The sequence below is a fragment of the Fulmarus glacialis genome, unplaced genomic scaffold, assembly GCF_000690835.1.
Source record: "Fulmarus glacialis isolate BGI_N327 unplaced genomic scaffold, ASM69083v1 scaffold809, whole genome shotgun sequence".
Classification (NCBI taxonomy): domain Eukaryota; kingdom Metazoa; phylum Chordata; class Aves; order Procellariiformes; family Procellariidae; genus Fulmarus; species Fulmarus glacialis.
The window spans coordinates 2,845-24,509 of NW_009233632.1; the positions used below are offsets into that span (position 1 = coordinate 2,845).

Here is a 21,665-nt window from a genome sequence, read left to right on the forward strand (position 1 = left end):
ACTTTGCTTAATGTTAAGTATATCTGAGCTAACTACCTGCACTTACTGCGTTCTGATAAAATGGTGATTGCATCCTTTTTAGAAGACTACATGACTCCCAAACTGTTTAAAAACCCATAACTGAATTTCTGCACATAGCACCACTATGCAAACAGAAGAATGGATTTGTAATAATCTGCTTTCCACTGTGTGTGAGTTCTGTCTTTAATCACACTTATGCATATACTTTCAGATTTTAAATGTACTTTGCAATTACTACGAGAGGAATGTACAGAATGGATAAGTAGCTTTTCCATTACCAGGGTTGCAGTCGATAGGCTTAGTAAACCAGCTGGCATAGAGGCTACACATTTTGTACGCAAGCATCTTTTCTTGCATTCTTCATGTCTTCTAAGAACATTAAGCCTCTCAAAGATAGGACTGCTCCAAGAACAAAGCTTTACCTAAATGATACACTTCCTTTTTTCCTAACAGTGGTTTCGACTTTCGGTGAGTCCATTACCACTATCGGTGAGAAATTTGGTTCCACTAAAGTGGTTCAGATACTAATTCAAATACAGTTAAAACTTTTTTTCTCCCTTTTATCTTAAAAGGTATGGTATTGTCTTGAAATTTTGACTTGTTTATTGTATCAATAAAGCTTTTGACTGTGTAAATCCTTCAATTGCATTTTTCTTTTGTAGTTTACACAATGAGTGACAGGCTTTTGAGCAACTTAGACAAACTTCTGCTTGAGTTTGGTAGGTCAGTATATCATATATTTTTAAATTAATAATTACTAATGCAGTACATGTGGTGATATTTCTGCTTTAAACAGTTATATTAACGTCAAATAAATTTATAATATTAAGCTTTTGGTGTTTGCCTACATAATGTTTTGTTAGCAGTGAGGTTATGGCGAGCGGTACTAACAGCTATTTAATAGTAAAATTGCTATTTAGATATTTTGTTAAAATCTTTTTTAATCAGTGTTTGTGCAATTAATGCACAACATACATTTGTTTCACAGCTCAACTCGTATATATATGGGAAAAAGTGTTTCTTTTTTTCTTAGTTTTCCAACTAGAACAAACTTCTTATGCTAAGGAACATGTGAATCAACAGATAAATTGTAAGTAGTGATAAATTATCATTTTATTAGACATTGAACACACTGCTTTTGTTTCATTAGTCCTGGTACATGTTCTGTGTTTCAGGGGCGGAAGCAAGCCTAATAATGAAAGCTGTCCCGTGTCCTGCTCTCACCCTACCTCATCTCTTGCCATCAATACTTGCTCATTCTCCCTAGCAGACTTTGCTTTTGCTTGCGACTTTCAGCTAATGCTGTTCAGCTGTCTCATAGACAGCCAGTTTCATGCTGCGCCATTTCCTGCTCTTACTCTGTAGCTCCTCACAGTCACTGGCAGTTCTTTGATTCAGCTGTGCTTGCTCAATACATCTGCCGCTTGCCTCCCTTTCTTTCTTCATGTTTTTTGTTCTTTCCAGATTTGGACCTCTGCCTCACTGCTTCTTCTCTCTTTCTGTTTTCTTACAAAAATGAAAGTTCTCTCAGTTGCTACTACCTACTCAAGCCTGGTTCTTCTTTTCCGCAATCAAGCAGCTGATAATTTTATTTGAAATTCAAAACAGTAAACCCAATAAGAAAGCCTTGCTTCACATCAAATTTTTTTTTCCCCAGGACTAACAGACAGCATAATATTACAGACTTCGGTCTGGACTGATTTTTTTAACCATGCTACTATGTGGTATCACTCGCTCATGAGAATGGTTGTGGTATAGAAACTATTCTTTAGACAATCTGATGACATCTGTACTCATCACTACGTCACTACTACTTTCGTAGGTAGAAATTGAAGCTCATAACCTTCAGGAAAAAGAACGAGAGCGTTCTAGTCTGACTGGTGCCTCTTGATGGCAACATTTCTAATAATCTTGACTGATATGTCAAAGCAAGTACTTATTCATTAAGAAGATTATCAATATTAAATTGAAACATCTTAAACATTAAAACATCTGTAACACTAAACCTGGTACACTTAGAATTCTGTTTAAACTCTTCAGTCACATAATTGAACCTTAGAGTTGAGTTTTTTCTTAACATTGATGCAAGCTTATGGTAAATGAGGATGCTTTTAGGGAAAATCCAAAGGCTGTGTAGTAACATGGCATAGCTATTTGTGTGTTCAGTTCAGAGATACCTAAATATGTGTGAACTCACAACCAACACTCAGACTTTTAAAAGTTTGGGTTAAATCCTTCAAAAACTTATCCAGAAATAGTTCCACTGATTTAATTTTGTCTCTGTGTGAGTATTACTTGGCAGAGGAACAGTTGTAGCATTCAGCCTCAGAATTCTAGTGTGAGATTCATCAGGCTTTTTGGCTAGAGTCCCTTTACAACCAGTGGAGGGAAGTAAGCACTTTTAGGGTGTGATTTGTCTCATCCTGAAGAAAGAGTTTAAAGTAGGTTAAATAAAGTAAGCTTTAAAAAATGTCTGTTGTCTCTCCTGAGTGTGTGGAGCCATTGGTGTCTAGTTCTGAAGTAGATGCTTGCATTGTAAAGTTGGGTGAGATGGTGCTCATCCACAAGGTCCTTGGGAAAGCAAAGGGTGAGTAGAACCACTCACACTTGTCACAGAAGTGCTCATCTATAGAAAATACTAAATGAAATGTTAAGTGTATAGCTTTGCCTATGTAATAGATACTCAGTTAATACAGTTATGTTATATCTTGGTAAATCTGAAAATGTCACCTGCAGGATACTTCCAAATACACCTGTTTTTTTACAGGAATGAAGCATATGTCAGTTGTCCAATAGTTATGCTTCATGCTAAGTAAAGGCAAGTTACTGACTTAAGATACTGAAAATATTAAGATATTTAAGATATTCAGGATAACTCAAGATACTGAAATACATTGAGAATCTTTTGCTTTTCACTGACTGATGTTTCTCTCTGAGAAGTGTTTTTTTCTGATATAAATGGCATTGAAAGTGAATATATAGCAAGTACTGCAAAACCAGACCCAAACTTCAGGATGACCTGAAGTTCTAGAGCAGTAATTCAAACAACTCAAGACACATCTTGCATAACCAAGATACCCTTCCCGGTTAAGTAGATGAGAAGGGCGGGATGTCTGTGATTGACTTCTGTTTAGGGCCACCAACTTTGGCATATAGTGCATCAGGGCAGGCGTGATGGCAAGGGATGATTTGGCACTAATAAATCTGAAACCTTGTATGAAAAAATAAGAAATAAACAGCACAGAGGAAAAAAAAAAAAGTACACCTAGGTTGTACTCACTGCATTGCAACGTGAGCATGCACGATAGCTCTCACAGCTTTTACTTGTGAAAGAGAACACTGGTCATGTTCAATGATACGGATTCTCTACTAACCACTCATTCAGAAAATGTTGTCAGCTGTCTGCTGTTAGAAAAGGCAGAATTAAGAATCTGCCTTAAGAATCTCCACAAATATCATAGTGCTTGAGGTTCTGCCATTATAATGCATGTTTTTCATAATTAATCTCTGTCTCCTATATTAATTTGTCATACATTACACATTCCCACCTTGAGTAAATTCCCTTTTTATTTTAATTTCTCTGTTTCTGTTTCTAGTAATAGTTTGCCGTTAGTGATGTTTTTATTTTCCTTTCTTGTAGTCAGCTTTCCCATTCAAAACATTTGTGTTTCTGGACTTCTGTAAAAGAAAACAAATGTTTGAAAGAGACCTTTTATCTCAAGCAACTTTTGTACTCCAGTCAGTCTCCCCAGTTGCAAGCATTACTGAGGGCAAAGTGGCTTACACTCTGGTTTCCCTGTATACTACTTCTAGTATTTGCAGATGCTGTGGACTGCAAAAAACCAGAAGGGTCAGCTCTAACTGTTAAGAGTGGTTTGATTTCTACCATTAATAGTTACTTCAGTTTTATATAGACTGGGATGCACAAACAGCAAATAATTTTTTTCTTCCAAAGTCAATCTCACAATATTAGATGATAATTAAGGTACTCGCCACACAGCTGAAACTCCCTAAGTTTTTGACTCACTTTGTTGTTGCTTTGCTTAATTGCAAGCTGTCCACTCATCTGGCACTATCGAGATTAAGTATTTTGGAAGAAATTTCAAATCATTCCGAATGTAGACTTTTTATTTTATGGATGTGTTCAAAATACATATGCTTACTTTTTAATTTTTATTTTTAATTTCAGTGTATACTGTAAAAATAACGGAAAAAAAGAATGAAATCGCTAGGTTGCAGGAAAATATAAATAACATCAATGATGCAATTGCTGATTTGCACAAGCAAAATGAGAGTAGTAAGGAGAGCTGTAATGTGTAAGTATAATATAGCCTGAAGTTTGAGTTACAGGTGGCATTAAGAAAGTCAGTGAGGAAGTAGTGTAAAAATATGTATGTGTGTGTTCAGACACGAGTGACGTTAAAGAAAACTTTGGTATTCACCTATTTTTTTCAAGCTGCAAATCATCAGGTATAAAAATTGCAGTATTATCCATCCCTTGAAAAAGTAAATTACTGAAAACCAGACTACATTTAAGTTTGTTTTAGTTTTTTACTAGAATCAACAGTTTTCAGAAATCACAGGTACTGTTTTTGCAGCATGCTAAAATATTCAAGTAGTAAGGTAATAGAAACATATTTTTTCTACGTTTGGATGCATATGAGTTCTGTCAAATTTGAACATTATTAAGAATACTGTTCAAAAAAAGTGGGTTTTTTTTAACTAAAAAAAGTTAATAACTGTCAGTGACAATAAAGCTCCATTATGATGTTCTTTGTTTAATTCTGAATTGGGCTTCCTGAAACTGAAGCATCTTTCTATTCTTTTTTCACAACATGTTTCACATTACTTTTTGTTCTATACATATCGTCGCCTAAGATGTCTCATAACTGCCTCTACGTACAGTTATGTGTACTTATACTAGCAGATTTTGGTATAGTTTTTACTGCAGACTGCAAAATTGTTCTTCTAGGCACACTGTTTTGATGAATGCAATGGGCTGCAGTTCAGTTTTCTTCATATAAATTTTTCTATCAGATTATTAGTGCAAGTTTAAATGCAGATCACTTTAGAATCTTAGTAATTAGAAGTTTCTCAAGCAAGAATTTGGCTACAGGGAGTTTTTTCTTACTGACATGGAATGTCTAATTTTTAAAAATTAAAATCTCAGGTGTTTGCAGGGGTAGCTAAAAAGGCAAATCTGTATTTGACAATACAGAGTTTGGCCCAGATGATATAATCCTGTCTTTTATTGCAGTGTTCATCTCTCCACAATCTGTCTAGTTCTTTGGCAGTTGAAGTGATGATTTGTTAGCAAATTCTATCCGTTTTGTTTTCTTGCAATTCTATACCTAAAGATAAGTACTTGAATAAAAATGTCTATAACATATATCTGAAAATTTTTTTTAGGTTGTAAATGGAGAATGTGGGTGTTTCTAAGAATAAAAAGAGAAGTAAAGATAGCATCAGGGTCCTTTCTAGGTTTATTTTGAACTATCTGAAAACAGAAGAAAGAATAGAATCATTAGTGAATGCAGTGGGTATAGGGGCTAGCAGTTTGAATCAATTGCCATACCATACTGATTTGTAGCTTTATCATAAAAAGAATTAGGAAAAGATTTGACCTTGACAAGAAAATTCCAGTTTTCCTTTACATTAAATTCTTGTCTCCAAAGTAGTATAAAATGAACACTTTTGTAAGTTTCTGAAACCATTCACACTACTTCCTTAGATATCTTTTGAAGTTGCAAATCTGTTTGCAAATCACAAACTCTAAAGTGATGCAGATAAAGAAATAAAAAGTTAAGAGTAGAACTAAGAATCTGATCTAAATTTTAATCATTGAATTCAATGGGTTTTGGCTTAGGTCCTACTAAGTATAATTAATGGCATTAGTGTAAAGAGACTGAAAATGAGAAGTGACTCATTAATGAATACATGTATTCATAGAAGTACAATGCTTGCAGAAGAGTAGAGACACTGTGTCTTAAATTACTGAAAATGTCATTTAACGACATACTGAAAACTGCAATAAACAAGTCCTAGCTATAAGATCAGACAATTAGAGCACTTACGTAGTAGAATAATCTTAAACTTCTAAAATTTATTTTGGTTGATACTCCACATATACTGGACATGACTCTAATGTTGATTTCTTAAATTCAAATATTGTTTTGGAGTCACAGTCACCCTCATAGCTGACTAATTGCCAATAATGCTCAATAGAGCTCTCAAAGAAACAACTTTTTGTCTGGATTACTGGACATCGTAAGTAAATTGAAGCATGTTTGAAGACTTTGAACAAAAGATGGGATTCTTAGACTCAACAAGTCTACAGAAAATATGATATATGAGACAGGTGTATCAGGATACTACTGTGTTTTCTAAAGAAATCCATATTGTACAAGAAGTGAAGGCACAAAATGACCAAAATGAAATATGTATTTTTAGACAAGTGATGACATTTTTCTCATATTTAGTTTCTTGAATGATTCGAACTAGAAATGTTGATCCCAGAACAATAAGAAGTGGTGAAATACTGCTGATGGAACCTATTCCAATTTTATTCTTTCTCTTTTTTTTTTTTAAATTTGGGTTCAAGGATGAGATGGAACCTATTCCAATTTTATACTTTCTCTTTTTTTTTTTAAATTTGGGTTCAAGGATGGTGAGATTTCATGGAAATTAAAAAAAAAGCTAGATGAACCCAGAATGTTGCTAACTTGGAAAATAAATTGTTGTCATTAGCTAAACTACAGGATATTTTTATTGCTTTCTGAGTAGTGTGGATAAAGATTTTTTTGTACCCTAGCTGGTCAAAGGAAGGACAAATAAATGTGATAGCTACCAAGAACCTCTGTGAAACAGTGATGCATTTAACAAACCAGTAGATGAGCTACTTGAATCCTGTATACGTTGTTCTGTTACATACAGCAGTCTTGTACTATGTGTTTTTTGCATGTCTGCTGTACAGATGTGAACACAATATGTAATGCACAACATGGTTTGTACTTTGATTAATAAAAGCTCTATGACTTTTTCATCGCTTAGTTTTTTCCTCCAATGAAAGGCATGGAGTCTTCTGAGAAGAAGATCATCACAGTGCTTGTGTGTCAGTACATTTTTGTGTATGTAGTGTTGGTTTCTACTTTTAAAAAAATCCAATCCTTTAAAAATTCAGCTTTCTGCTGAATTTGCAGTAGATATGGTAAAGTAGCATTTTGTAATTATATTTTTAATTACCAGTGGTGTCAAACAATTTGTGCCAATAATGCTAAATTTCCTGAATAGATGCTGCAATTTCTCATTCAGCTTTTTTGTTGACAAACTTTATTGCTGTTACAAATGTTGATTATATGTTGTGTTGTCTCACCACTTGGAGTATATTATTTTTTGTTCAAGGTTATTGGACTTCAGCAAATTAATTGTCAGGTCTTTGTTCTTTATTTATTTCCTTGATGGAAATTGCATTAAGTTAGCTGTTACTGAAGCCTCTATTTTATTCCACCTTTGGAGCGATTGTCCAAATGCACATTCATGCTTTGTGTGATTGCATGCTACACACCCTCAAGTTTTGAACCATAGGGCATACTCACATCCAAAAAGTGCCCTTTACTTACCCTGCTCATGAATATGCAGTCAAAGTGAACCATATGTCCTCAGTTGCTTTCACCTGTCCAGTAAAGAATTATTTGATTTGTTCAATTGCAGCCTTGTTCTGTATTGCCATTTCTCCCTTCCTCCCTGTTGATGTAACTCTTTAAATGTAACTATCTCTGCTGTTCCAGATTCACTGGGTCTCTTCAGTCCTTACGGATTTTTCCTTCTTCTATTTCTTCAACGTTTAGCTTTGATAGAATCCATGTATGTATTCCTAAAGTTGGGTTTTGTGTGTACATCTCTTAGGACAGATCCACTCATTGTAGGTGTCTGTGTTACCTTGTATTCTGGACAAAAGCTGAATTTATAGATCACTTTAAGCCCTGACTAGAGAGAGGGTGTACCACTTTCTTCTGTAGAAGGTTGCCTTGGAGGGAGAATGTGATTTTTTTTTTCATCGGAAATAGGCTCTCTGCCCTACTCTAGCCCAGTCTGTTCCGATGATTCAACCATCATCTGAATCTCAGCTCCCAGCATCTCAGAAGTTGCCTGTTGACAACCTGTCATTACAGAGGTTACTTTTTCTGAATGAGTGGAGTGTTTGTCAGTAGCACATATACCTATTTAGCTCAGTAGATTTAAGTTGTTTTTCTGTTCTTTCCCTCAGCTCATAACACTTTGGTGTGTGTTAAGTCTTATTAAGGTATTACTCGCTGTTTGGAGCCTCCATACACCAGAGGTCTCTGAATTTGTTTCTCACCACCTCTAACTGAGCAAGATCCTGGCCATTTGTTCAGTTACAGCTTTCTTTGAAAATGTCTTTTCTGATAGCTGTTACCTCAGTTGGGAGGGTAGGAGATACCCAGGCCTGGATGGCTCATGCTCCTTACACCATCTTTTTTCAGGCAGGATGCTTTCTTTTTAAAGACCCATTATATGCCTCTCCTAAAGATCACATCTGAATTTCACTTGAATCAGAAAGTTTATCTGCCTGTTTTTCTAGAGTTCCCACATCCAAGGAAGAGGCATCTCTAATACCTGAATATTGAGAAAGTACTATTAGTTTACTATTCACAAGTCCTTCATGTATTCCCTGAAGTTGCTGTGCTTTCAGTACAATCTACAGCATCCTGCTGTAAGGAAATCACTTCGGTGGGCTGCATCATAGCTCTTACATTATAGGAGGCTCCTGAAATGAGAAGAACAAAAAATGGATTAATTGTGTTTCAGGGCCGTAGGGGAGCCACATGAGAAGAGATCCAAGCTCAGTATTACAGAATGTGGACCCATCAGTTTGCTCTAGAGGAATCTAGTTATGAGCTGGGCATGAGCCACTCAGCACCTCTTGTCTGGAGAGAGGTTTCTGGAATGGGTGCATTTAACAATGTAGACATACTATATAGCCAGATACCAACTGCACAAAATACAAAAATATATGTGGATGATGACTTAAGAGTGATGACTTGACAGCAACTGAAGTTCAGTTCTTGTCTGCCATTAATTTATTATTAACTATTAGCTGGTGTGTTTTCCTGTGGGGGCAGAATTTGAGTTCAAATCTAGTCAGCAAGAGGTGGTTTGTGGACCTGTGACTCCAAACTGCCAGGTCAGTGCTCCCAGTGTCTGGGCTATTGTACTGAAAGACAGCATCTCTTTCTGGCTGTTTTCTGAGCAGGACTTGCTTAGCAAATGGAGGAAATTCTGAGTTTGTGACTGCTGCTTGCATTTAGCTATGAGATAGGTGCTGGTGATATTGATGAGAACGAAGCTGTGTGCATCTCCAACAAGAAGATCATACATATCTAAGGGATTTACTGATGGTGCTGTTCTGAATACCTAATATGTGGATTTAGATGCCTAATTGCTTAGCATTAGGCTCCAAAAATTTGTGAAACTCACTCTATTTATTCCTTAAAAAGTGCTTTATAATCTTTGTTAATCCTATATATATATTTTCTTGAATTTGCAGCTTTAAAATCCGAAGAAAATAAATGTATGCATGTAAAAGCTTTCTAAACCCATTTATGTTCGACTTTCAAAACATTAAGTAAATTATTTGTTCGAGTAAGCTAGCTAAAGTAACTTGGTGTCTTAGTTTCTGAATGGCTTTTTATTGGGAAAGACCACTTATATGCTTTCTTTTTTTTTTACTTTCTCCACAGCTGGAAGCCCACCTATGTAATTCTTAGCAAACATGAAGAATATTTGAAAAATGAACTTGAAGCTTTACAAGAAGCTACAGAAAATGAGAGGTATCTATGATCACGTGAGGTAGAATAGAATCACAGAATCATAGAATAGTTTGGATTGGAAGGGACCTTTAAAGGTCATCTAGTCCAACCGCCCTGCAGGGGGCAGGGACATCCTCAACTAAATCAGGTTGCTCAGAGCCCCGTCCAACCTGACCTTGAATGTTTCCAGGGATGGGGCATCCACCACCTCTCTGGGCAACCTGTGCCAGTGTTTCACCACCCTCATTGTAAAAAATTTCTTCCTTATATCTAGTCTAAATCTGCCCTCTTTTAGTTTAAAACCATTCCCCCTTGTGCTGTCACAACAGGCCCTGCTAAAAAGTTTGTCCCCATCTTTGTTATAAGCCCCCTTTAAGTACTGATAGGCTGCAATAAGGTCTCCCTGAAGCCTTCTCTTCTCCAGGCTGAATGACTCCAACTCTCTCAGCCTTTCCCAACCCCTGACCCCAACTCTCTCAGCTAGATGAGGTTTTTAGCAGTAGTACTTATTAACCTGTCTAAACTGATCAGCAAAGATAGTGCAGCCTGTGTCAAAAAGTTGTTGTAAACTTTTCAGGATAATATAAGTGACTAAGCAATTAAAAGAATTTTCGGTTTACATTATTATGAGGTCATATGTTATTTTGTAGTTACCAATGGAATAGGATAAAATATGGCTTCTTTCAATTGCTTCCCAAATGACTATTATAATTTTTCAGAACCTTGTTCAATTGCCTACGATTTCAAGAAAAGCCCAAGAAATAAAGGCAATGAATGTTTCAGCTTTGGCAGAAATATGAAATGTCAGAGCATATTTACAAAAGCTTACATAGGTTTTATCTATGAATTTTTTTTTTGCCATTATTATGACATGTCTTCATGTATACTGTGATTCAGTAGTTTCAGATATTCAGGCTTGGGAAGACTTTTTGAAAACAGGTTTTCAGATGCTTTTTTCAGAAGCATCATTTAGTTGAACCTAAGTCTTTAAATTCATATATGGACTAAGTAAGATAACAATTAGAAGCATTCAGATAATTTTATGCTTTTCTTCATTTGTGAATATGAATTGCATATGATTATTAGAATATACAAATCAAGTTTTTGTATACTACTGTATATTCTTCAAAATAACCACAAAGCATGCAAATTCAGTATTAGATCCTGAAAAATAGGGTGACTGGCTCAGGAAGGCCTGATCTAAAACCATTTTAAGACCAGTTGTGGGTAAGATTCTAGTCAGTATTAATTGCAAATTCAATTCTGTTCAGTAAGTGGCATTTCAGTTGTTTCATCTTGATTAATTAGATTCTGCATTTTAAAGAAATGATTAGTTGTGCAATGTAGCTGCCTACATTCAATGGAATAAAGAACAGTCCCTGAAGATTTTCACTGAAATGTTCAAAATGCCATGTGCCAAGTTAATCCTCCGAAGTTCTATTTAACACTCAGGTAAAATTGATCTTCATTTTAGAGAGGTTGCTCAGCTTTACTGATCTGCTCGTGAAGGGGAAAAAGTTGCTTAGCCCTATGGTGAAGAAATCATGGCAGACCCGTCTAGATATCAAAATACCAATTTAGAGATATAACTTGAAGTAATTTAAAATGTTGGCTTTGATTCTTTTATAAGTGTTCTTTTTGCCAATTGTCCAAGACAGCAGAAATAGCATGCCTGATAGCCTTTAATTAACTCAGTTAGTAGCTTATCTGTCTTCTTCCTGTTCAGAGCTCTATATTTGGTGAGAAATAAGGCTAAATTGGCTTTCTATGAGTATATGATTAAGCCATTTTGGCTTTCACTAATTTGAGCTGACAAGCCAAAGAAGCATTACTTTTAAATTGCTCTTTAGATAACTAGTTTCAATTCCAACATAAAAGTGTTTGATCTGTTTTCCTGAGCTTAATTATAAGACATCATGACTATAAATAATAAAATAAATTTAATTAATGTATTTTACAAAAGTGCTCTCTCAAATACAGTCCCTCTGTACCGAAGTATTTGATGATGTGTTCAAATCAGCAAGATGTGCATTCAGCAAATTCTAAATATTTAAATTAGGAAGAAAAATAAGTACATTTAGAACTTTATGCGCTGAATGTGCTCTTTAGGGTGGCATTTGGGAGCACTAAGGACATACTGCTTTAGATGGGAAGATATTTTAAAAAGATGGGCAGATCAGTTTGCATTTAATAGGCACTTGTTATGGAGGTTTTAAAAGCGTTCCACATTTTTTCATTATTATTGGTTTCAAGAACGTATAAGAATGCTTACATGAACTGGAAGTTCATCTTGAAAATAAGTGATATGAAGAAGGAAAGAGGAATAAATAGCTATCCACATAATGTTCACGAGTTTTGTGGGTGCTGTCCTTTTCCCATTGTCATTGGATGAAAACTTTTTCTAATGACTTTAATGTGAACAGTGCTGAATTCTAAAAAGCCTATGTGTAACTGTGTGAACTGGAGGATGTGAATTACTTAGGAAAAATATTAAAAACAGTGACAATTTCTCAACTACTATACTATACTATACTATACTAGGCCATAAATATTAATCTGTGGAAAATACATTTTGGGAAAAGAATATAAAGTTTGAGGATTATTTTTAGAAGCTTAAAATGTACCTGCTACAACAAATTATTTTACTTATTTATATTTTTAGAATTTCTTTGTAATGCATTCTTAATTGTATATCAGCAAATTTCTTTGTTGCTCAGTTATTATTTGTAGCATCTATTAAATTAGATAGAACTGAATATTTTCCATCTTTCATACCTGGGAAATTTTGTACAGTATATGCAAATATTCAGTAAATCAAGAAACTTAGATTCCCGAGACCACCCATGTAGAAAAACAAATAGATTAATGTGATTTTCTACATGAAGTTTGGGAAGTGTCAATTCCTTGGTTTCACAGTGTTGATCTACAACTTCTTTCCCCTAAACAGGTGTATTGAACTTCAGTCAATTTAACAGGAACTAGTGCCTGGAGTGTAGTTTTGTTTGAAAATTAAGATCTTACTTTTTTTTTTTCCTGTGACTTTTGTTTTCCTTTTGTAAGAGCAGAAGCTTTTACTATTGAATTTGGACACAAATTTTTCTCTCTTCCATTGCCTGGCCTAGCCAGCAGGCAGCCAGGAGCGTCTGCCTTTCAGTCATGCTGCATTTAAATGATTAATAGCAGTTTGAGATAAAACTTGTTCTTTAAAGAGGAATACTGTATGCTTTGCAAGCAGTGAGAGCTGTTATTCATGGTACAGGTAAACAGGTGGGTCTCTGGCTTTAGTTGTTATTATGCACCATAATTTGTTTCATAAAGGAATTTCTGGCTAATCTACAGGTGTACTAACAACTTAATATTTTAAAATTTGCCTCTCTCTATTGTTCACATAACCTTTTCCTAGAGGATGACATTTTCTTCACCTTCTGTGATTTTATATTGGCATATTCTAATATCAAGCAACTTTGTGTAATATTTCTTTCTCAGTTAAATGACTAGTCTGCGTTAATGATACATACTGGATGTCTGTAGCTGTGACACCTCTTTATAAACATGTGCCATCTGCATAAATGCTCTCCATCAAACTCTTATTACGTATTTTGCATATGCCTAAATTTATCTTTTTTTCAGGAATAAGGGGCATAGAATATCAACATTCGAAGAAAATGACATCTTTTAATTTCATTTTAAGCAGTTAAGCTTTTGTTTTCAAATGCAGAGAGAAATATTGTTACTGGGCACTGGTTGTTATTATTCGTCGTTTTAAAAACTATTAATAGTTAACTCTTGTCTATGTGGGAAATACAGATTTCCTGCAGGTCTATACTTAGATTACGTGTGTGTGACATTAAGAACCAGAACCAGTTCCTTGATGGCATTGTTAATTATTCAGTTTTCCCAAAAGATACTACTTTTGTACTGGAAATTACTTGTAATAAAAGATATGCCAGCAGCATTACTGGTGTAAAAAAAGACTCATCCCAATGAGATAGTTGAATATTTGATTGCCATTAGCAATCTACCCTGTAAATTCCTTGCCTGAATGAGAAAACCTGAAAAAAAGAAGTCTTTTCCAATGTAGTCACTGTCATGGATTTAACATAAGAGGATGGCTGTTCTGTGTAACAGCACTTTTCTTTCTCTTCTTTCCAAATGTAATATTGATCAATTTTCAGCTTTATGTGATGAGTTACATCCTATTACTTGCTATGGTATTTGTTTGTTTTCATAGTACAATTTTTTCAAATGCCGATTCAGACTTTTAAAATGCCATGAACATTAATTGATGCTACCTATTTTAATAATTTGTAGCTATGTACTCACATGATGTCAGTGAAATTATATTAGTGTAACATTAATTTAGAGGGCCATCCTACAAGAAGCTGAGCATTCTGGCTCTTTGCCAATTAAACATTTAAGTGTTTGCTTAACCTTAAGCATGAATAGTCCTATTGTTTTAGTGTGAGTAATGTGTGTGTTTAAGGCTTCCCTGAGTCAGACACAGATTACTCAGCATCTCCTTGGAGGCAACTCTTAGTCCAGTGATGCATCAGGCTGCTCTAAATATGGGATGCTAGGCCAAATTCTCATTTACTGTAAGTTTGATACAGCTCCACTGAAAACAGTGGGGTTGTGCCAATATACACGAACAGCGAATTTGGCCTGCTGTGAGTTTCATGACAATTAAACAGGGAAAAAACCATTTGTCATCTGCCAGGCTGCCTTTGAATATGGTATGGTCTACATTCCATTCAGAACAATGAGGTTTGACTGTTTTTTACATCATGAGTGTATTCTTCGTTACATACAGCATAGTCTTCCTTAAAAATAGCTGGAAGATAAAAAATAGAGCCAAATAGTGGCATATTAAATATAATCTGACTTTTTTCCAGGATAGCAGCAAATCTAATTGAGCTGATGCCATAAATTAATAGTTCTTTTTCCTTATAAACAATGGTTTCATGTGAAAAAAATCATGTATTTTTATAGGAAAATGTATCAGGATTACATAACCCAGTATAAAGAGATTTTGAAGCAACACCGTGAAAAATATGCAGAAACTGCTCTTGCACAGGAGTATTACAAAAAAAAGAAAGAGCTTGAAGAAATCCAAAACAGAGTTTTGAAACAGTCTGAAAAATATAAATTGAAAGAAGATGCTTGCTTGGATATTCTGGGTACTACTATTATCAATGCTTTTACAGTAGATCCTATTGGTAGTGCACTGCACATTAAAAGTGCTGTACAGAAATCCTCTAATTAATTTTCCACAGTTTCTCTTAAGCTAATAAAAAAAGTCTTCTTTTTGTAACACCATTTTTAGGAAAAAATTCTGTAGCAAACTGACACTTTGAACAATAATTTAGAGTATACATACTAATATTCATTCCTCCAACCCATGAATGTAACGGAGAGAGGTTTGCCGTTGGGCTTCTTGGGGTAAAAAAGTCCTAAAATTACTTCAGAACAAGCCTCTCAAAATTTTAAATTTATTTTTCATATATTTTTGGTGCTGTTTTTAATGGCATTACTGTCTGTTATACTGCTATTTCTGTTATGTATACTAAGTAAAGATAAGTGCTCCTGATCTATTAATTTATCTTGTATTTGTAAAGAAAATTAGATTTGTGAATTAATGATCTGAAATTAAATTTTATTTCTGCAGAGCCTGTTCCTTTTAAATCCCTAAATGATTGGGCTTTACAGATGTATCCTTGATTTGTAGTGTTTATGCAGTTTACAGGCAAGAAAGTTTATATTTACCTTTCACAACTTTCCATTTAAAAGTGTAGTAATTATTTATATACTTATGTTTAGAGGGGCAGCATTGGCATTTCTCTGTGAGAAAATTGAAGGTCAAATAATACTCTTCAGTTTAAGTTTATGGAAGCATTTTGAGGAAAGAAAATCAAATTTCGCTTAATGACAAATCAGTCAAAATGCTTCATTAAGGAGAAGAAGCCTAAATGAAATAAGATTTGAAGAGCTGTCTAAAAAATGTAGGTTTGTCAGAGCTTTTTGTTCCTCTGGCATTGTGCTTATGACATAGAGGGGTCAGGGATCTGATAGTATCCCTTGCTTGAAAAAAGTAATATTGCAGCAAATATTCCGTAACATAAAAGTGCTTCTTCGAGGCAAAAAACACAGGAAATGTTAAAGCTTGCTGCAGTTGCTACGCAAGAATCCTTTGAACTACAAAAAGAAGCAGAGGAATTAGAAATGAAAATAAACTGTTTTAAAAAGGTAACTGTATTTTAATTTTATTTTATATAAATACATTTTATATATGTAGTTATATATACCACCGTTATATTTTCTGAAACGTAAAAAAAAGTAGTGTACTTTCAAGCACACGGACCAACAGGATGATTCCAGTATTAGTAATTAGGTTTCTATAGCATCACGTATGTTTTCTTAGAGAAGAGGGGTCCATGAATGTAAAGGCTCTTAAAGCTTACTTTCTGTTGACCTCAGTTTACACCACAATTTCCGTCAGGGCACAGTGTCATGGTGACTTTCATGCTAGCTCAAGAGTGCCAGAGAACACACTTCAAAATATAGCAGGGCCATTCCTTAGTGAGCCCCAGGGCTTGAGTATACAGCCTTCACAGGTCCTACTGGTTTTTAAGTTTTTGTTAATATGAATGTGTTTAACTAAATATGCTTTACAGTAAAAATCCTGTAAATTCCTTTTTTTAAGATTTTTTTTTTTTCAAATAAATGTATGCATAAGTAATACTCAGAGGTAAAACTGGCTGATTTTAGGCAGATCAGTACAGTTCCACTGACTAGAAGAAGCACTGATTCCAAAGTCCAAAAAAAAGGACTTGGTCAGGACAACATTTTGACCCACCTCTCTGCTAGGAGGTAAAAGGTGTCTCCTAAGCATGAATACCCCAGTAGACCAATCTTGTAAAGAGTTTGGTAAGTTTTTATAGTATTGCATCTGGACACTTTTACCTCTCTGGACCAGATGATCAAGGACTCCATTTACTGCTGTGTCAGCCATGTCCACTTCAGCCAGCCTTATGCTGATACAAGCATATTGTGCACAGGTGGTGTTTTCTATTTATATTTTGTGATACTGTTTGACACTCGCACTTACAGACTAAAGTTCCTAATGTGGTGTGTGCTGTATAAACATCCAGTAAGAAGGGATGTGGCAAATTTATTTATAACTGTGAAGGAGACCGTGCAAGGAGCTACTTGTTCTGAATAGATATGTAGAGTCTGTGGTCAAAAACTGCTGTGTTTATTCCACTTGTTACAGTTGGTCCAACAAAAACTATTGCCTCTCTTTAACCTTGTTCTGCTTATTTCTTCAGACTGTCTTGGCTACAAAAAACTCTACTACCGTCCACTGATTCATCAGGTTTAGAAAACATTTGCAGCACGTAGCTATAATTTTTCAAGTTTTTCAATTTTTATGTTATTTTTTCTTTATCTTTTAAGACATTTGAAGAGACCACAGAAGATCAAAGTAATTCTGAAATGATTGAAGGAAAAAATCAGAAAAGTTTAGAGAAGCCAAAGGAATTTAAAGAAAGGTACACTTAAAAATGCTTTCTTTCCCGTGCTTTCATTGAGTACTATCTCTGCGTTTACACAAAGACTGCCACAAAACAAAAATTGTTGCTAAATAATGACTGGCAAGTTTCTCTAATCCTGGTCATGTGATTTAATTATGTAATTTTAAAAGTTTTCTATTTTTGGGGGTTAAGATGGTGGCAAATTTTGATTCTTGGAAGCTAAATGTATCTGGAAACATACTATTTAAAAGTATTTTGTAGAAACCTTTGCTCCTCACAGCTACTGCTGATAGACCTATGTGAATAGTTTTACAAATTTTGAATACAACTAGTGACTGTGCAGTCAGAGATAAAATACATTAACTCTACTAAACACATATTTGGGGAAAAAGAATCAGGGTTTCACATGTCATTTGTCTTCAGCTCTGAACTACTTAGGAAATTTAACTCTTAATTTAGCTCTTAAAAACAAGCATGAGTGAAAGTTTCATAGACAGGATTAATGGCTTAGTAAATTAGTCAGTGGTCATTTACAACTGGGGCTCACTTTAATTTGAGCTTAATTACAGCGACTGAAAATCACCATCAGGACTATCTTGCACTTATCTGGAGTCCTTGTGAATGTTGAAACATCACCCTTAGAGATGATGCTTTTAGACCAAAATCCATTTTAAACTGAAAATATGTCCAAGAGACTTTGTCCAAGTAATTTTACATTATGGTGTGCTTGAAAAAGAAGCTTTTTAGGGCTTTAAATAGGGATTTAGTGTAATATATCTATAGAAGTGTGTCATTTTAGTCATCCCTGAGATCCTTCCCACAGAGGCATTTTAGGTCTTTAATATCTTCTTACAGACTATGAATTATTCAGATTATTTTTTTTTTTGTGGTTTAAACCCTTACAACTGTTCTGCCTTCTTATATAAGCTTTTTGTAATTGGCAAGACCTCAGAAACATAGGGAAGCAAGAGATCCACTTAGTTTTAAGACTAGGTAAAAAAAAAGATGGGAAGCATTCCCTTTGAATTTTCAAAAAAACCCATGTATGTTCAGTCTGCAGAAAGCAAAATGCCAGTTAAAGACCTATTATAAAAGGCAGAGATCTATGCTCCGTGCATGGAGGCATAAGAAGTACTCAGTCAGGCTCCTCGTGGAAAGGAATTCATAGGGTGCATTGCTAGACCTGCCAGTTGTATGTTTACCTCCGGGTCATGGAGTCTTCGGGTGCTTGTACCTTCATGTGAAGTTGTGTCTTGATTGCATACAAATAGATCTTTTTGGTGCTCTTACTGAAGCAATAATTCCATGGCTTGCATCATGGTTATAAGATGCTGTAAACATTTTACACTATCCTAACTCACATTGCCTTTTAACCTCCATGTATGCATTTACGTGATATAGCATATGGTATCAGACCACCACCTGATTATTAATTAATGTTTTTCCTAGAGTAAATTTTAAAGCTTATTTATGTCAAAGATATCCATAACAAAAAGCCTGGTAGAAAATGGCATAAAAATTGTTTTTAAAAATCCTTATTTGGCATTAGTGTATTAAAAAAACCCAAGTCTTCACTAGAAAGCTTAGAAGTATCTGATTAAGTATACTGATGTTAAAAATAGGTGTATTATGAATCTGTGATTATAATCACTGTGAAAAAAACAGAAACAGAAAATGTGCTAAGATAATGAGTCATAGGAATTAAAACCTTTGCAGACTCAAGGCAATGTACAAAAATGTAACAGCAGAATATGGGTACCAAAGGCAGTGGTCTCTTGTGAGCTGTTCTGCAGTCACTACAAGGTTACTAGAGAGCAAAGAGAGCTTTGTGACAAAAAAGGAGAGATCTTCGTCTTCCACCACAAAAGAAGAATAAGAAGAAAATAAAAGAGTTGTAGTGTGAATCTCCATGAACTGATGCAGACCAGCGTGAAGAGAAACCAGCAGCATCAAGGGAAAGAACTGAAAGGAGCAATGAAAGCATTGAGCAGAACAATGTACAAATTAATACCCATGAAATGCTTTAGAGGGCTACAAGACAAGAAACCAACTTGCAAGTTAATGAATAGGTGCTGATATATATGTTCTCCTTTGGGCAGGAGGATGGCAGTGGTAACTGTTCTTTTAAAAGGCTTGGAACATTTTAGTTTGAATCATTTATTGCTGGCCAGCTAGTCGTTGATTAGGCTGACTGCAAAACACAGATTCCTCTTCTCATACCGGCTGTTTTCTCTGATTAGTGGGCTTTCATGGTTCACCAGTTACACAGACAAGTATCATAGTTAAAATTTCCAAATCAAGAGTTCTCATCAATCACCAAATAGTACTCAACTCTTTTGAAGCCCTGGTCTTGGTTTCTCAATTAGAGATTATATTTATTACATAGAAAGGCTGGTATTTTGAGCTATGCTTTGGCATATATCATGTTCATTCTCTCTGCTTTTGTAAAATGTTTGAAAGAGCTTTAATTCCATTATTCTGTAATTCTGTTGTTTGGTTTTTTTTTTTTCAATTTGATTATGTATTAATTCCACCTCTGAATACCTAAAATATCTTATGTTCCAAGTGAGAGATTTTTTCTAAAACTTCTTGTAAAGGATATCCCATAGCAGATTATTGCAGTTCTTTCAGTATCTTTGCATTACAAGTGATTAGCTTTTACTGACCAAAGAAAAAACTTTGTAATATAATTCTTGGAAAAATACTTACAAATCTGTTTCTGGACTTCTAAATGTAAACATATATGAAGAGTCAACCCTGTGCTGACCACAACCTCATAGGCAATTATTAATTACTAGGTATTATGGCAGCTAGTTATTAAAAGTCCTGCTTCCAAAGAGACTTGCTGGCATGTGCCTGATTAGAATACTGAACATGGCTTCAGTAGAGTCTCCTGGTAAATACCACAATAGCAAGTGTGATTCTTGATATGTATGATCAAATACACTTGATTCCTATAGTGAAGATAAACTCATATTAATCTTTGGGCTTCATTATGCTACAAAGAAGAAACTACTGCTAAGGAAATGGGATTTTATTTTGGCTTAAGAATATCTATTTTTTTCTTTGCACTTCAGTAAAAAAAAGTTCTCTATTTTGCAGTATGGATCAAGATAAAGATTTTTTATCTACTCAGATGTCTACTAACAATGAAGCAGAGAAAAAAGACAAATGATCTTTCTTGCCGTTACTGCAATTTGGACTATTTTGAGTTTCAGTATGCAGTTTGATTTTTCTTTCAGTGGTTATTAATTATGTCAGAGAAGATGCACGTGGGGTTTTTTTCAGTAGTGTTTTTGGGTAGGGAAGGGAGCAGGTGTATTGCATATGCATATAAAGTTTAACTGCAGGCTCTTTTGGAAGGTTTTGTTACTTAAAAAATACATATCTTAAGAGCTTCTGATTCCTGTTTGTAACTGTGCCATGTTCCGAATAGATATGCATTGTAAAAGAATGTTTTTTTTCATGGAGAGTGAATTTTTAGAAATATAGAGTTGTCTGCTAGGCTCTACAGAAGCATACGGAAACTGACTCCAGGAACTTTTAAAAACACAATTTGGCATCTGAAGTTCTGTAAAAAAATGATTTGTGGCAATCTAACTCATGACCTCAGCAGCGGCAGCCTTGTTCAATTCATTTTTGAATGATGACTGTGGTAAAGTGGCCATGTTGAACAAAGTGAAGCAGTTTTAGCCAGGGTTCTGTGCTCAAGTCTGTTTTTTTTTCCTTCTTGTTTTTGCGCTCGCTGCATCTGAATTTAAAGATACACCAACCATATACACATCTTATTTCCTGTAGTACTCATTCTTGACACAGGTAATATCTATAATGACTGTAACTGAAAGAAATACAGATTTTTAAAAAATCTTTTATTATTCCTATTTTTTTTGATTGATGTGTTAGGTGATACATGGTTTATGTAGTTTGTTAGGTCTCAGTCCAGCACAGCAGTAGGTGTATATGTAACTTTACAGGTGAAGATAGTCCTTTTCATCAGAGTTATTTGACTGAGGTGCCTTCATGGTTTTATATGATTACAGTTGTGCCTAACACAGTTGTGTTGTTAGGTCCATATGTCTTAACCAGTGCTTCTAGTTTGGTTGTTGCTAATTTTACTCCACACTACCTTATAAGGTGCATCCTACATTTTATCTTATTTTTATTTATGGAAAATTTCAAGAAGAACAAAAAGACTGACTGAATTCTTATTTGTTCTGAATAGCATTGTTTAGTCAGCTCTAAACCAGATGTTGTAGCTAGAAGCACAGAGGTGCTAAGCAGGAAT

At 34.8% G+C, this 21,665-nt stretch overlaps 1 protein-coding gene across 1 annotated transcript in view; it reads left to right on the forward strand.

Annotated features, from left to right (window-relative positions):
- Positions 1–691: 691 nt before the first annotated feature.
- The window catches only part of LOC104082290 (chromosome unknown open reading frame, human C14orf39), a 31,171-nt gene continuing 10,197 nt past the window's right edge, over positions 692–21,665 (forward strand). The window contains exons 1-8 of the mRNA XM_009585366.1: positions 692–740; positions 1,055–1,111; positions 4,211–4,337; positions 9,783–9,872; positions 14,841–15,028; positions 15,517–15,559; positions 15,974–16,094; positions 17,304–17,398. Of these exons, the coding sequence (XP_009583661.1) occupies positions 692–740; positions 1,055–1,111; positions 4,211–4,337; positions 9,783–9,872; positions 14,841–15,028; positions 15,517–15,559; positions 15,974–16,094; positions 17,304–17,398 (770 nt within the window). The remainder of the gene's footprint in view (positions 741–1,054; positions 1,112–4,210; positions 4,338–9,782; positions 9,873–14,840; positions 15,029–15,516; positions 15,560–15,973; positions 16,095–17,303; positions 17,399–21,665) is intronic.